Source organism: Pogona vitticeps, chromosome 9, assembly GCF_051106095.1.
Source record: "Pogona vitticeps strain Pit_001003342236 chromosome 9, PviZW2.1, whole genome shotgun sequence".
Lineage (NCBI taxonomy): Eukaryota > Metazoa > Chordata > Lepidosauria > Squamata > Agamidae > Pogona > Pogona vitticeps.
The window spans coordinates 7,920,796-7,938,051 of record NC_135791.1 but is presented as its reverse complement, the minus strand read 5'-3'; the positions used below and the strand labels follow the sequence as shown (position 1 = coordinate 7,938,051).

The 17,256-nt window shown below is 40.9% G+C and overlaps 1 protein-coding gene across 2 annotated transcripts in view; it reads right to left on the bottom strand.

The window, feature by feature from the left end:
- Window positions 1-17,256, bottom strand: part of ARID1A (AT-rich interaction domain 1A) — a 104,495-nt gene that overhangs the window by 30,686 nt on the left and 56,553 nt on the right. Inside the window, exons 5-7 of one of the 2 annotated variants that reach the window (XM_020806902.3) lie at window positions 2,633-2,873; window positions 1,436-1,525; window positions 31-201 (exon numbers count right to left, since the gene is read on the bottom strand). In XM_020806902.3, the coding sequence (XP_020662561.3) occupies window positions 31-201; window positions 1,436-1,525; window positions 2,633-2,873 (502 nt within the window). The remainder of the gene's footprint in view (window positions 1-30; window positions 202-1,435; window positions 1,526-2,632; window positions 2,874-17,256) is intronic. The other variant, XM_020806904.3, reaches the window with a different exon arrangement.

Sequence of the window (17,256 nt, the reverse complement as noted above, 5' to 3'; positions counted from 1 at the left end):
ACATTTCACTCACAACCACAGCTTAATCACCTTGAGGTCCATATTGACCTCCCTGAGGTACATAACTGCCCATGGAATTCTGTTGGTACGGTCCCATCCCAGCATGCATCTGTCCTCCAGAAGACTGGCGTGGCGATAAGGCAGACCCAGGCTGAGGAGAATTATACTGGGGCATTTGCGGGTTCCTTTGTATGTAACCTACTGAAATAATTGAGTTTAAAGCCATATTGTTATTAAAGCAGATTATGCACAATGCAGATATGCACTAAAAACAACACATACACACACCTCTATAATCTCTACAAAGGTTGAATTACACACAAAGGACGTTTCTGCTTGAGGTATAATGGTATTTTTAAAAATTCAATAGTAATTACACATTAATACATAATAATTTCTTATTTTTATATGCAGGCAAAAGAAAGGAAAAAGCAAAATATCGTAGGACTCTTATTTCATTGTGAGCTTTTTTGGGTCAACTTCCACTCATGAGACAAAGGGGTGCATATACCTGTTCTCTATATACTGTCTATATTCACATCCAGGTGTCCTCACACTTAAATAAAACAGGTAGCCTTCAAAATCTAAAACATCTTTTTTTTCCTTTCTGAAAATGCTGGGACAAATTAAGACGAATACTTCTTTGGAAATTCTTCTTTTTACAAGAACTGCAGCACAACATAACTTTATTCTGTAGCTATTGTTTGTTACATGTTCTTTCCAGTAATTGCTACGTTTCCTGCATTCATTAAGGATGCTTAGGATGGAGAAGCAAGAGAGATTGACACACATAGTATAAACAGTTCCTTCCCATTAACTATATCTTACTTCAGAGAGGAAACAGAATCTTCTTCTTCAAGGGATTAGTTTCAACCGAAGAAGTGGGTTATAGGGCAGGAAAGTTAACGCCAAATAAACCTCATCATTTTTCAATGTCCACAAGAGTTCTTATTAAAAGTTAGGTCTCAATTATAAGGGTATCCTTAGAAAGCTTTCATAAATTCTTTCCAAACACGACAATTCATTCAGGATCCAATGAATATCCAAAGGGTCAACAAACAGCAAACTGAGATAAGTGTTTACGTCCATATTTGCAGTATTTCCACTGAGTCTTGAAATTAAAAGGCAACTTCTAAAGGTCTACCCCTAGGCACCTTAACACCTAAGCTGTCCTGAGGTAGCTTGGTAAAGCCATTTCAGCAGCTGCCCCAAGGCAGAGTTCATTATGCCACAGAAATATTACACACACAAATATATGCATTCAATCTCAATTCTCTACTCTATATCTTACATTGCTACAAATGCTTCTTGCATTTGTAAATTATTTTAAAGTGGAGCATGGACTTCAGGACTGGGCCTTCACTCATGCTGTTTTATATTTTTTATAAGTAAAGAGGCCATACCAAATGGTCTAACGGTAACTGTACACACACACCTCTATCTGGCGTTATGGTTGACTGATTCATGGAGGGATGCAAGATGCTGTCTGATTGGCCACTGGGCGGTCGTGGTGGCATCTGGTTGCCTGTGCCACGAAAAGACAAAAATTCACCATGAGAACGTATTAACACAATGAAAAATCTTATGCCTTCAAACAAACAAAAACAAAATTGAGAAAGAATGACGCAAAGTACATTACACAAAGAGAGAACCCTAATTTATAACCATTTGACCTATAGAGCTAAAGGCATTTAACATTTCCTAATTCCTCTTAGACCTGCGGTTCCCAAGCTTGGATCCCCATATGTTCTTGGACTACAACTCCCAGAAATCCTACTCTGCTCAGCCAGTGATGAAGGTTTCTGGGAGTTTTAGTCCAAGAACATCTGAAGACCCAGGATGGGAACCGTTGACAAGTAGCTTTATTATTCTCATTTACAAATAATGAAGGAAAGATGAGGGACAATAACGTCCAAAGCCACTGAAATAAGAGACTGTGGTGGGATTTGAACCCAGATTTCTTATCTAATTTTGGCTTACTTAATTTTTGGCTTCCTTATTACATACATTTTACTTTTCCTCTTTGAAGGTCCTTTATTTTAATAATACAGTGGTGTCTTGCATAGCGAGGTTAATCCGTTCCGGATTAACCTTCGCTATGCGAAAACATCACTAAACGGGAATAAAAAAGCCATAGAAAAAAAGCCTATGGCTTTAAAACTCACCGTTAAGCGATGTTCTGCCATAGCGCCGCCATTTTCGCACCCTCGGTAAGCGAGGGCAGGGTGCGAAAATGCGGCGCAGACCTTCCGGTGGCCATTTTGGAACCGCCGATCAGCTGTTCTCCCGGCTTCGTTATGCGATATTCGCTAAGCGAAACGCTTAGCGAATATCGCAAAGCGAAAAATCCCCATAGGGGCCATCGCTGAGCGAATGCTCCAGCGATGGCCCAGAGCGCCTCGTTAAGCGATTTCATCGCTCAGCGAGGCGCTCGTTAAGTGAGGCACCACTGTAATCCTTTTGAGTGACTAGCCGAAGGGTAATTTATCAAGCTCTGTAGTTAAGCTCTCAATTCCTAATCTGATACATCAACAACAAAAGCATGCAGGGTTGGTGTTGTTCCGGGGACTTGCTAAGTGATTTTTTTTAACAATGGTGGGGGGCATGTACCTATGACAAACAAATGTTTTACCTGGTACTGCAGCAGGAGACAGGGGACCAGAGCGTGACTGAGCTACACTTGCTGGAGACCCAACTGGTGATGGGGAAGGTCCTCTGATGCCTGGCAAGTGAGGAGAGGTATGTGGAGAAAAAGGAGACTGAGCTGGATTACTCTGCTCTCCTTGACTGCTGGAAATCCCTGATGTGCTTACGCCAGGACTCAGTGCTCCTTCTGTACCCATAGGCAGATCATCTATTGAACCAGAGAGATCCTAAGGAGAGACACAGACACACATGCAAAGATGTTACAACACGAGCAGAGATTGCTAATGTGCTATCAAGTACAAATGTTATGGGATTTCACTTTAAGCAACATTTATTTATGCTTCTGTCAAGTAAGAAGATTACAATGCAGATCCAGGTGGAAGCAACCAATAGATTTCCCTTGGCTCTTCCAACATTCCAACACAAAACATTCCTCAACGGCATCTATGAAATGCTTTGTAAGTGAAGGGATCAACATTCCCCCCCAGGTTGCCTAATTTTGTCAAGATCAAATAAAAAAAATGAAATGAAGTCTTTAAATGAGCAATTTGTGTAGCTGCCTCACTGACTTATGCAAAACACAGAGACACCCAAGAAACAGCCTGACTGTAACTTGGAGTGAAGAAATGTTAGAATTCTTTAATTAACCCAACCTAACCTTATAATAAAGAGCTGATCAACTGTTTACAATGAACTGTAGAAGTCCCCAATATGGTTTAAAGTTTACAATTCCTTTCTTTGGCAAGATCCCTCTACAAGAGACCACACAGACACAAATCAATTTTTCCTGGTTTGCATGCTGATGTATTTTGTGAATAGCAAAAGGTCCAGTCTGTTGTACTCAATCGCACCATAAAAGTGTGACATCCTTAAAAAAAGCAGTATACAAAGAAGACACACTGATGTCCAATAACAAAGTATAGGGGTCCTCACATCCCCATCCCAGTCCCATGTACTCTATGTATCTGGAAAGTAGACTGCACTCCACAAAAGCTAACAGCAAAATAAATTTGCTAGTCTTAAAGGAGCTACTTCTATTTTTGTTGTTGCAGACACAGCTCGTGGTCTGAAAATTGATTCTCAACAAAAGGACACTGGCAGACTCATCCTACACAGGTCTTGCCAACATGCAACTAACCACAGTACTGTTTTCTTTTCCTGCAGCACTTACTCAGCAATAAGCGTGCCATATGAAAAAACAAACAAACAAACCAAATAGTTTCAGCTAATTTTCAAATCTTCTGCTACTCATTTCCATCAGGTGCCCCAACTTCATGGACTAAGTTTCTTATTTGTGCCCCTTTTTCATTCTACAGTGCCATGGTTGCTCTGCTGGAAAAGGATCACGCCTCCACTCTCCTCTTTGTTCTGCACAAACCATTCTATTAAAAATAAAACTTATGACAATCCCATTTGGCTTTCCTGTTAAATATAAATGTTCCTGTTGGGATGGGCTGATCAAAATGGAACAAAATGTTTTGTATAATCAACCGGGGAGTTATATGGCTGCTTTGTTCGGGGTATTCTTTTGTTATCTGTCCTCTGTGGAACCAAAGCACTTTGACTCCCAAGACTTCATGATGCGTTGTGAATCCTGGAGCACTCATACACATAGTTTTTTTTTTAAAATCATGGCACTACATTGAGAACAGGCAATCAAACAAGCTTACAATACTTCTAGCTCCTTTGCTGACACAGTGGGATATAAAGGAAGAGATGATAGATGGGGAAATCACAAAAAGCATTTGTAACATGTTCTGCAGGCATGTTCACAACACGCACAGGCTAGAGAAAGCTCCTCATTCAGTAAGAGCAAAAGGCATGGGTATTCTAAGAAACACAAGTTAACACAGCACATCCTAGAGAATTTTACACACTGTGCAGACATAAGAGTGGAGATGGGACCAATATCTGAACTGCCCTCCTTTGGGAGGGATTTAAGAAAATGGAAGCCCCTTCTCCACTTGAAATGGCTGGCCCGATTTTACACCTGGTTCAGCCAGGGATTCATGTCCACCTCACAGTCTCTTCTCTTCCCCTTTCTGGACTGCACAAAAGAAAAATGGGTAAGAGACAATATGTTAGTCTGGCGCACTCACTACCCCTGTACTGTTTTGTTTTTTTGGCAGCACTACCCAGCAATATACGTTTCATATTAAAAAGTAGCTTCTGCTAACTTTCAAATTTATTTATTTATTTATTTATTTATTTATTTATTTATTTATTTATTTATTTAATTTCTATCCCGCCTATCTGATCATATTAGACCACTCTTGGCGGCTTACAATAAAAACAACAATGTAATTTTAAGACATTACAATAGTAGGTAGATTCTGCTGCCTATTGCCTTTTACCACCACAAGGTAAATATTTTCACCCTCTCAAGGGAAGGGAAGGAAGAAGCAGGAAAACGTCTTTTTAAATGCAAGTAATTTCTTTTAAATGCAAGTAATTTCTTTTACTTGTTGCACTGCCTATGAAGTAGCCCTTTGTCAATACTCATTGCAATGTTTAAAAGCAACTTATTAACATTTATTTGCTGTGCTGCTCACTACTTTTCTTTTCTCTTTCCCCCGCCCCCCCTAATTCTTTTATCTCTACTACAGGGGTCAAACAGTGAAAAGTATGGAGGAAAACAACACAGATGCATCCATATTTCCAAAGCCACAAAAGCAATTTTTTTCCACACAGATGGAATAGAAAGAATGCTGACCAAGCTGATATAGAATTACATGTACTGCTCTACTGTCAGATGTCACAAGTAGTCTCTTCTGCAGACACATTGAGAACTCTGCTATATAAAGGAAGGGGGGAAATGGTGCCGTGTGATAGCCCCCTACAAAACACCCAAACTTTATTCAGTGGCAGAGGGGAGAATGCCTGAAGAACCAAGAAATTCATATGTAAGACATGTGATGTGAATAAACTCACCTGAACAAAGCAGTCTGTGTTTTCCACAGTAATCCATTAAGGCAGTTAGATGCCCCAGCAATTATTTGTTAAAAACATTTCAGCGCAGACCACTTTCTGTTAAGCTTCCCAAGCAAAGCATTTGCAATGAAAGATGAGACTGTGTACCAAATTTCTGTAAACAAATCTTTCATAAGATCCTGTGATCAATCTACTGATGAGCACATGTATGACAGAAAACAATGTGTTCAGTCTGAGCTCAGCGAACAATAAGTAAACGACTCAGTGGCATCCAAAACCATAACTTGAACTCTGTCGGTTCACATTATACAATACTACAGGAGTCCGCAATATAGCATCATAGGCAATTCCCAAGGTGGTGGTTGAGCAATGTTTTCTCCTTAAATTCGGGAGCATGAAAAAGGAAGCATCAGGCTTATGGTCACCCATCTTCATTGCCCTTCCTGAGGATGAGCAGATAAATGAAGATTGCAGGTAACTGCAGAAGCGGTGCTTGGCTTTACAGCCCACTAAGCCACCTGTTGATCTAGACTTGGGGTCACTGGGCACTTTTTTCTCTCTCTCTTTTAGTCTCACCTTTTCCCCTTTCTCAAGCGTTTTGTGATTGAATGCAACTACAAAAGCAGCCATTTTGAAAATGAGCAACTTCCCTTCACGGCAGCCATTTTGTGATTGTGTCTATGATACGTCTTCAAAAGTCCAAGTAAACCCACCAATTAAAAAAAAAGTCAGGGGCTCTTACTATCCTCCTGTATGATACAAGTCTCATGGTAATGTCTTTTGACACGGGAATTAGCAATTAACATTTCATCTGGCCTGCAAATTAAATCACTATTATTCACCTCAATCTAAAATGGCTGAGTATGTGGGGATGTTCCCCATTTTGCAGTTGAACTATATCAAAAAAAGACATATTAAGCTCTGTGAGTGTTTAGCTCCACAGCTGACTATGAACTAATTCCACAGTGCTAAAACAGGATTCAACCTTCTACCATCCCTCTGCTCAGGCAAACAGAGAGAACAGTAGGGAAACCAGCAACTTCAGTCTCCTTGATACTCAGAGGGAGTATCAATTAATTCTAGTACCGACCAATACCGGTAAAAGCTTACTGGTTCAGGCAGGTGGGAGACTTGGTCCCTCTGACTAGTCCTTTGTTTTATCCTAAACTGCACAAGACCCAAGTCGGATATACGTTACCCTAAGTGTGTGAGATCTGCCTTCATACATACTTCCATGCAGTTAGAGCAGTGGTTCCCAAACTTGCGTCTCCAGATGTTCTTGGACTACAACTCCCAGAAATCCTGGCACAGCTAGTGGTGAAGGCTTCTGGGAGTTTCAGTCCAAAAACATCTGGGGACCCAAGGTTGGGAATCACTAAGCTACAGTAACATTTCAATGAACCAACTGAATGGACAGAGGCTGATTATACACCCACTGACCTAGTGTCAGCAAGTGGGAGATTTTATGCTGAAGACTTGTGTCCTCCTGACCCATTGCTGGTCAGTAAGCCAATTTTACTCTAGCTACATGGGAGGGAATGCTTTGAGACCAGCTCTCTTCCAGGTGCATCGTCTGTTTAAGGGTACTGCCTGAGATGGGGTGGAGGAGGAGATCTGTTGGCTTGCTTATGCAGGAATGGCACTTCCCTGCATGGGGAAAGTGAATAGTACCATTTTGCATTTTACCTACTTCTGAGATAATAAAAGTTATTACGGAACATTCATAAAGTTCTAAAACTGTAAAGTATGTCTTCTTTGTCAATGATCATGTTCTTGGCTAGAAAGCTCAATTTTTAAAAAAAGCACAAAAAAAAAAAAAACCAGGGGTAACAATACCAGAAAATCCCTGTATCATTCAGGAAATGTATGAAAAGCCTTAAAGAAAATGAACCAAGGACATTTCTATTTATCCTAAAGAGAATCCTTATTCATACATCACCCTTAGCTTTGAAATACATGTGTAACACATTTTTATGCACCAGCACTATGAGGCTCAAATAAAAATACTGTACTCTTTTTTGGTGGCAGGGATGTTTTCTGGTAAGGATGCAGCAATTAAGGCCCACTGCTACTTATGACATCCATTTCCACCCCACAAGCAGTATCTTCAATATATCTGCAACAAAGCACTTTATTCAAAACACAAACTAAAGGGTGTTAATAAGGAATGGGGTTTATGTTAGAAATGTTTCTTTTTTTTCCCCTAGCATTATTGAAAGAACAAAATGTTGTTTCTTGACGCCTGTCTTTTAAAGTTGGGAAGCAATATGATGAATATGTACCTAGATCAAAGTAGTTTCTTGTTCTAATATGTTTGGGATGATACTTATGCTGTCAATGTCTAAATTTATCTGTCCATGAGGGCAACAAGATTATCTCAAAAGCCTACACATGTAGCAGAAAACCCTCGTTGAAGCAGAAAATTGGCACACAGGATGGCTTATTAAGGCATATCAAAAGTAGCAAAAGGTCTGTGAAGCTGAACTTCAAGTGCCTTAGAAAGATCCAAATTGAAAAATATATGTTGCATTTGGATTAAATTGGTGGCACAGTTTAAAAGGCCCTTTTACCTGACGCATACAGCATCAGTCCTAAACGGAATACAGTACTCTTCCCGCCTTGTCGGAATACAGCCAGTAAGACAAGAAACAGGAGGTACAAATCAACAGAAACTGTCGGCATGCAAGAAAAGTCACAATCTGATTAATTTCCTCACATGTTTCCTCTCTGTGTGTTACTGTGCAGGCGCATGTGCGTGTGATATGCATTTTATTGCTCATCTGCCATGCAGATCAAAATTTTTTGGAAAGATTCCAAGCATTTCACACAGAAATCTCACACTCCCAAGCTGGCTGCAACCCCAAAGCCTTCCTTTCTTCCCTTGAAATATTGCCCAGTGTTATTTTGGGATGTGACCTGATAGCGGAAGCCCACGGGGACTCCAAAACTATAACCGTTCCAGCTGTGATTGGTTGCCCAATTCAACCTCATGCCAGCAGGTGTTGTGTTCGTGCTGCTAGTGAATCAGCTGTTAACACCACCTTTCCACACCAAAGCAAAACCGTGCCTGAAATCAAACAGCTCCCTAAAAGGGAGGGAGAAGTAACACTGCCTCCAAGATGAAACCGGAATTTCTAATACAAAGTACAAGACAGCAAAATAGGTTCGGAACACATTGCAAATGCTTGGAGGTTTTAACAGGAGCATTACAAAGCATACTGGTTCTTGACTCACTAAACTTCCGATTAAAGGTTGTCAAATTTTGTTAATTATTAAGATGGTGGTGCTTTTAAGATTTAGGATGATGTGGGGCTGGGTGGGTGGGGGGTTTCTAAGCTGTTCAAAGAGTGGAAAGACTTGATCACAATACCCTCAGTACAATCTCGGTACAACAGCAGAAATGAATCAATATGATTCACTGAAATAATTTCAGTTTTATGGGAATGAAGTCGTCTTTCCAATCTCTCTTACTGAAATGCAGATATCTATTATTCTCATTCGGTCCTTCGTAGTTGCCAACTTTACTGCTAGAACGTTGTAAAAAGTTTTCATCTAACACAAGATGTGTGCTTCCTATATCCATTCTTTACTCCTGGAACTGCATTTCCGGAAGCCTCCATCGTGATTCTACTGATAAACAAGGCACACCTAGGGGCGTGTTTTTACAGGAACAAAATGTGTCGTTTTGTTGCTGTGGTATGGAAATAACCCACCCTGCCCTATGATTCTGCTGCGCTGAAGCCTTTGCAAGGATTGATTGGCTGACAATTGTGCCATATTATCACATAGGTACATAAGGGTCTCGAACTGCCATTAATTGAGCAATTCAAACTGAAAAGAAAAAAAGAGATTAAATAAAAAGAGGGGTAGATACATCTTGGAAGCCAGACCCTCAAAAGAACTTTGGGCTTAGAAGAGAGAAGGGTCAAAAGGAATAAGGGCAGCAGAAAATCACAGGAAAATAATTTTTTTTGACTGAAAGAGATTTGGGGAAGAAAAGAAGCAGAGAGAAGAGCTGTTTATAGCCAGGAGCATCATACTGATTTGAAACAGCCAGCCTACTCTTTGGCTAAAAGTAGTGGAATTGTATAGAGTAATCTGAGTAATGCGTTAAACAAGACTTACATGCAGTGTATTCACATGTTAGACACAGCTGAAGTTTTAAAGGTGAATTGGCTCTAGTAAAGAAATCAATGTAGACCACATTATCTGTTATACTGAGCTGTATGACTATGGCAATTTCTTAACTTGAGGCGATCTGTCTCTATAAATTAGGCCATTTTTTTAGCTATGCAAAAAGATTTTAGCCAATATTTAGCATCAGCATTTCCAAATTATACTGAACAGTGTTGAATTAGGTGTCCAAAAGAAAAGAAACCACAAATAAGGCAACTATCCTTATTCAAGTTGGCTCTTTCGTCTTTAGGCACAGGCAAGGCAGTTTCTTGAGAGTACCTCTAACAAACCCAGACTGTACGTGTAATGTGTTGATTTATCCAGAATAGGATACAAAACATAAACTATGGGAACTGACAGTCACAAAGTGAGATAAAGCTCTAGCTTGTTCTATATAATGTTTAATTTCAGACTCATAATAAGGAGAATGCTACTTTAAGTCTATGAACGAGATGCAGGCTTCAGGATTGTCATCTGGCGTACTTGCCAGCTGGAAGCAAGTTTGGCATGTGTGTGGCCAAAGCCCTTTTGAATGCCAGGCCCACACTAGCAAGCCCCTGCCTTCTTTCCAACTCTGATGCAGAAAATGTATTTATTTATTTATTTATATTTATATCCTACCCATCTAGACCGAAGTCTATTCTGGGTGGCTAACAACAATCCATAAAATAATAACAGTAGAATTTTTTTAAAAAAACCAACACAGTGGAACCTTGACTTACGAATGGTGTTCGTAAGTCGAAACATTCGTAGGTTGAAGCAAAATTCCCCATAGGAATGCACTGAAAAACATTTAATCCGTTCTGGCTGTTTTTCGTTCTTATCTAGAGGCCCCATTCGCAAGTAGAGGCATTAGTTCCCATAGGAACTAATGCAAAGCTGGTTAATCCGTACTCTATCACTAGGGGGAGAATTTTTTCTTTTTTTTTCTTTTGACCTAAAATGAACTTGGGTCAAAAAAAAGGGCAGGAAAGGAGGGGGCAGGGAACACTTTTTAAAAGGAACATGTTTTTTCGTTCGTAAGTCGAAGCAACATTTTGCGGATGGAGCCATTCATAAGTCGAAATGTTCGCAAGTAGGGACGTTCGTAAGTTGAGGTTCCACTGTATCAATATAATTCAAGATGGCAAGAAATATTAGGCGATCGAAGGCATACTGTTCCAGAGGCGAGGGGCCACTGCCGAAAAGGCCCAGTTTCTTGTTCTCTCTCTCCGGGCCTCCCTCGCATTAGGCCCCTCAGCCGCCCATCCCGGGTAGAATGAGTGATTCGGGTAGATCTAAGGTGGGAGAAGGCGTCCCACTAGATATTGAGGCCGTAAACCATTAGGGCTTTATATGTCATCACTGACACTTTGAAATCAATGAGGAAACGGGCAGCCAATGCAGGGTAACCAGGATGGGGGAGACATGCTGATGTTTTCTCACCCCGGCGAGAAGTCTGGCCGCCGCATTCTAAGACCTGTGGGGCAGGGCTTTCTTGGCAAAAGCACTTGGGAGGGCTGAGTTTTTACAACCTTGCATGCTGCTTGTAGAAGCTATCACCAGCAGGGCTTTCCTGTGCTGGAGTGACCGTCAATCTATCCAGCACTAACCAAAAGTTCCCTCCTGCCTCTAAATTTTAAAGAGCATCCTGTCTCTTCTGAGTGATTTCTCTCTGTAGAGTCTGTTGAAGCCTGTTGCTAAAAGCAGTCACATTTGCCAGTTTGCTGTTTGATTTTTTTCAAATATAAGTCAAGAAAATAGTTTTTATTCTTTCTCCTACTAATATCTCAGAGTGAGCTATTAAGACTGTAAGTGCCAGTTGATGAGAGAGAGAAAGGTGGACTAATCTGGGGAATGTGAAGCTATTCTGTTCTGTAAATCCTTGCACTTCTGCTATGCAGAGGAATTTAAACAGAAATTCAAAACTCGCCAACAAGTGCCTCTGCTGAACAGGAGGCTAAGCTACCACATTCTGTGTGTTTCCTGAAATGGCAGTGACAGGACTATAGAGATGCTCGAGAGTTGCAAACCTTCCCAAAGAGACAGGAACATGACAACTGCTTTTTGTTATTATTATTATTACTTACCAAGATAATCTGAACCTGTGGACCTTTGCCTTTATGGAAAGGAAATGAAGTACATGCATATATGCACTCGAATACTCCTCCAAACCCACACATTTCCCAAGAACAATCCTAACTCTATGATGCACGCATCAACTTGTTATAAAATAGATCAAGCCATCCTGTACTTCTCTTCTGCTTCAGGAGGTTAGAATGTAAACAAGTACTCATAGTCTACAGCACTCAGAGACTCATTCAAGACACCTTTAAATCTTGGCACACGTGTTTTCCTAAAGCAGAGTTGTACAAATATGACAGAGCCACATTTACAACCTCACAAAAGATATTTCATCTGCCAGTTTTAAAATAATAATGTTTTGGCCAAACAATAAGAAAAGGATTTCTGCTGGCAAAATAGTAATTTCTTAACTGCTAAAATACTTTTTATATTTTTATCTTAAGTCCTGATGGAAACTGGATACAGCCTAAAACACTAATACTTAAATTTCATATTTGCTCTTCTATTAAGTGAGATGAAGAGACCTCTCTGCCAACAGCAGGAAATCCGAGCTGTACATTCAAAATTCATAACAAATAAAACAGTACGTTCTCTGTAGCTTTAGTAAGGAAGGCAACACTTGGTGTGGGCAGGAATGGGAGCTTGACAAAGAAGAACTGTTGATAGCATCTACCATCATTTGACTGTATGACCTATACAACTTCAATTAAAATGCCTGGCCTTCATGGCTGGGAGATGTCTGCAATGGCAACAATCATTATGGATTAGAAAGGATACACAACAAAACAAAACAAAAAACACACACCCACACACAAACACACAGAGTGTGAGAGACAATTTTTTAACTCACAATCATTTTCCAGGACTATCGTTTTCAAACGAAGATTTTCTAAATTAGGCTAAATTAGCAAACTTAGCCTGGTTATCTACCACATTAATTAATACAATATTCAGAACTGTTAATCATCAGAAATCTAATAATTATTCGGAGCTCCCTCTGTAGAGCAAGTTGCCTCCTTTAACCTACAGTGGTGCCTCGCTTAGCAATTGCTTCATTTAATGATGAAATAGCTTAGCGATGACTTTTTTGGAGCGATCTTGTGCTCTGTTTAACGATGGTTCCTGTGGGCAATTTTCGCATAGCGATGTATGGGACCATGCTTCACATAGCGATGACAGTTTGGGTCCCCCTGTTTCACTTAACGATGGTTTTGACAGCCTCATATTGGTTGTTTTTTAAATGTTCAAAAATGTTTTAAAATGTTTAGAATGCTTGAAATCATAAGTGCACTTAATAAACCCTTTGTTAAACTAATCTGACTTTGTTCCGACTCTTTTTAAATTTGTTGTATTTTTCCCCCCATTGAGATGCATTGAGATTTCAATGCATTTCAACTGGGGAACCGTGTTTCGCTTAGCGATGTTTCCTATGGTGATTTTCGCTTAAGGACAACAATCCGTTCCCACTGGAACGGATTATCCGGTTTTCAATGCAATTCTATGGGAAACCATGTTTCGCTTAGCAATGAAATCGCTTAACAGCGATTTTTTGGGAACCAATTATCGTTAAGTGAGGCACCACTGTATCTTGATCCTCTACCTTGTACCTCTTGCCCATGCAGCCTGTATTTCTTTGCAAATATTTGTCAAATGATTAGATGCATATCACCAGTGTACCTGTCTGTACACATAAAAATACTACATTTTACATTTCCCAAATATACTCCATGCATACTCCATTAAGTCTACTGATCTGAACAAAAAACGTGCAAGAAAGCCACAAAAAAGACTAAAGGTTTTTTAAAAGCCCCTTAGATCTCTATGCAGCTTACATCCTTGAGAGGAATAAACAAGAGAGCACCTATCACTGTGTTAGAATCACCACCCAGCTTATACACCTATTAAAAGCATCTGTTTTATAAAATGGAGGCACAAACAATGGAAGGAGTATTTGAATTCAGCCTTTTCCCTTCCATTCCTCTTCCTACCCAACTGGGTTTTCCAGTTGCTCTGAGTGTACATGTACTGACACTGACACTGCTTCAGGATGGAAGCAGGAACAAGGGGGTTTGAGACGGAAGGCGGAAGCAAGAGCTAGGCTAGGTTTAGACAAAACTGGTAGAAGCTGCTTGCTGTATCTGCAGTGCAGGGAAAAAGGGCTTGGAAAAGAGGCTTGGAGGAGGAGGGGCTTGGTTGGTTGGTTTTGTATGTGTGTGTGTGCGTGTGTGTGTGTAAATTTCACTATGATTGTTAAAAAAAAACCACCCATGTAAGCAAGTTATTGTGTAGAGAAGAGGGAATAGACTCTTCAGCTGTTTTGGTGAAACTAGGAACAGGAAGGGAAAAAGAGAAGAGCTTCTGGTTTTAACCACACTCCTTCAACTAAAGACCTTGGAAGGGAAGAAAAAAAAAACCAGGGATAGACAGCCCTGCTGCAGCAGCAAGCCATTGATTTTTCAGAGGTCGATACTCCACTCCCACAGATCTGCTCAGTAGGCGTGTTAATCACAGCCACTGCTTCTGCTCAACACCATTCCACCCTCTCTCCCCTACTCCATTCTCCCCCTATAGAAATACCTATTAAAATACATCTTCAAAGCTCCAGCAGTAAGCAAAAGAAATAAGTCTCATGTCCTTTCCCTTTCTTTAAAGAACATTAAGCTTGTGGTAGAAGGAACAAAGTGAGAGAAAAAAGTCTCATGATTCACAGGCTCAGCAAGATGTCACTGGAGGGGGAAAGAAAAGAAAAAAACAAGCCCACCATGAGCCAGCATCTTCTTCCTCCTTATGGATACTCGAATTGGAACTCTTCTGTAAGCAGCCACCCTCCAAACCCTTCAAGTATGCCTACATTTAAAAAAGCTAATTGTAAAATACAAGTTGTGGGCATTGCAGGCAATGAGCAAGGCAAGCTGACAAAAGAAGTTCGAGAAATTCTTAGTATTTTGACCCTGTCCTGGTAGATATAGTTAAAAGCCTTGATAGAAACAGTTTAAGAGCTGGACGACAGTAATGACTCACGCCCGCTTGGTCCCTGTGCCATGCTGAGTAAACCTAGACTTGCCCCAGCTCCAAACCATGGTCCACCACCCTTTGTATGGGCATCTTCTAGGTCCTGCTCTCAAAAGGCAGAGCTTGTGGCCACACATCACAAAGGAAACCTGAGTTACAGCCTTCTCTGGGCGCAAAATTTAGGTTCGACTTGCAGCCAGAGAATCAACCTACAGACCGGGGGGGAAACAATAAAAAATGGAACAAAAACGGCCGGTTACGGGATTAATCGGTTTTCAATGCATTGTAGGTCAATGGAGCCTCAACCTACAGACTTTCTGACCTGCAGCCACCGTTCCAATACGGATTAATTCCATAAGTCAAGAGTCCACTGTACTGCAAAGCAGGTTCATCGAAAAGACAGAAAACACCTGCCACCTCCGTGGGCCTCTTCCCTAGCTATCAAACTGACTCCACTGTTGCCCCACTCTGTTAAGACATTAGAACAGGCAAAGCAAATAAGGCGACACTACACTGATCCCTTCAATTCTCAGAGTTCCTAAAGGGTCACATGTCTGTCTTTGCAAAATGCAAAAAGAATCAGCAGATCTAAAATAGAAACTCCTATTTCAGCATAAACTTTCACCGACTTCAGCCTATTTTGTCATAGATTTGAAGTATTTCCCTTAGTTGGTATGTACAGTATGTACAAGCCCCTCATTTTGATTCAGGCCATCACTGATAGAACTGAATTTCTTGATAATCCCACCTTGGACGGTAAAAAGGGGGCAAATCTGTTTGATCAGTCATTCCTTTTCTTCCAATCATAGCAGTTAAATTACTGATTATCTGAGCCATACGAAGTTGGTTTAGCCAGGCAGGCTTGCAGTACACAAAAGGGATGACAGTAACCATTTTCTCACCCACATCGCTGTGGCATGCACACCAGCCAATTACACACAGTAAATTCATCAGTGCATTTCCATCTTAGGACACACACACATACACACACACAAATCACAGATACTGCCCTTAAAGAGTTACTGTGTTCAGAAGAGAACATTTGGATTTTATTTTTATTTGTTTATTAATTTGGTTCAATCACATTCTCAGGCCTGATCCTAATTTCTTTTTTTCTTGTACACTCAGTGCCCACATCTTCTTGGCTCATTCCACTATACTGGCCCAACGAGCCATCCAAACCTGGAATAGTACTTCTGTTTCCTCTGCAATCTAGGATTATAAACTGGAATCTGTTCTTGGTTTACAAATCTTGACATGAATACAGAACAGCAAATGCAGGCCTGGACAACACTTTAAGCAAGCTCTACGCTTCGTTGATCGCTGAAATGAACAACTGATCCAGTCTTCAGAGACAGAATCAGGTCCTTTACAGTGAATGGAATCACAAAGAATGTTGCTTAAATAAAAATGGAAGGATGCTCTGATAGAATTCAGCCTAATATTATTTACAGTGACTATAATCTATCTGATTTACACACATTACAGAACTTAAATGTGGCTCATCTAGAGATGGGAAAGCCTGGAAAAAAAACTGGAAACATTAGGGGAAAACCCCTAGGGGTTTTGTTTGTTTTTTTGCTTTTTTCCCAGTGTTTTGTTTTTTGTTTTCTCCCAGAAAAAAAAAGCGAAAATATGGAGTGTGGAATATGCTCTTTTACAATGATAAATGCCTATGACATGTTATTCAAGCTATATAACATGAAGACTTTACTGAAAGAATTCTGAGAGTATATATTTAAGTTATCTTCTGGGAGAAAAGTCCTAAACTTGAAGATTTTGAGACTTCATTAGGCCTCGCTCCACCAAACCTCCTGTTCCTGCTCTAGTATTAGCTGGGGGCTTTTTCTGCAAATTATTCTGTCTTCTCCTACTCCTTAATTTTTTTTAATCATCTTAACTTTCAGAAACATACATTCAAACCCGGGGAACTGGGCAATGTGACAGCTGGGGAGAGGGATGGAAACCCAGATAGACCACCCCTACTACCCCAAGGCTCCGCTGCCTCCCTGGCCTTTCCTACTGCTGCACTGAGAACCCTGGTGGGCAGAGCTGGGTGAGATTTAACACCCCCAGCCAGGCTCATCCAACCCAGTCTCTCTATATCAGTGATGGTGAACCTATGGCTACTCCCCCTGCCCACCCCCACGCAGCCAAACCTCAGAAGGCGGCTGCAGCCGGTGCTGGCACTTCGGCAGGTGGATCCGGAGCAGCTGGTGCTGGCCGCCACTGGTTCCGGTTCCGCCCCTTCCAGTTTTGGGTCCTCCTGGCTCGCCACTGCAACAGCGGCAGCACACCACCCACTGTTTTTGGGTTCCCCCCCAATTTGGGCACGCGAGAGAGCCTTCACTGTTGCTGCTCCCAGACTGGCTCCATCTTTGCTCTCCTTCTGCAAGCAGGCAAAGACCTTTCTCTTCGGGCAAGCTT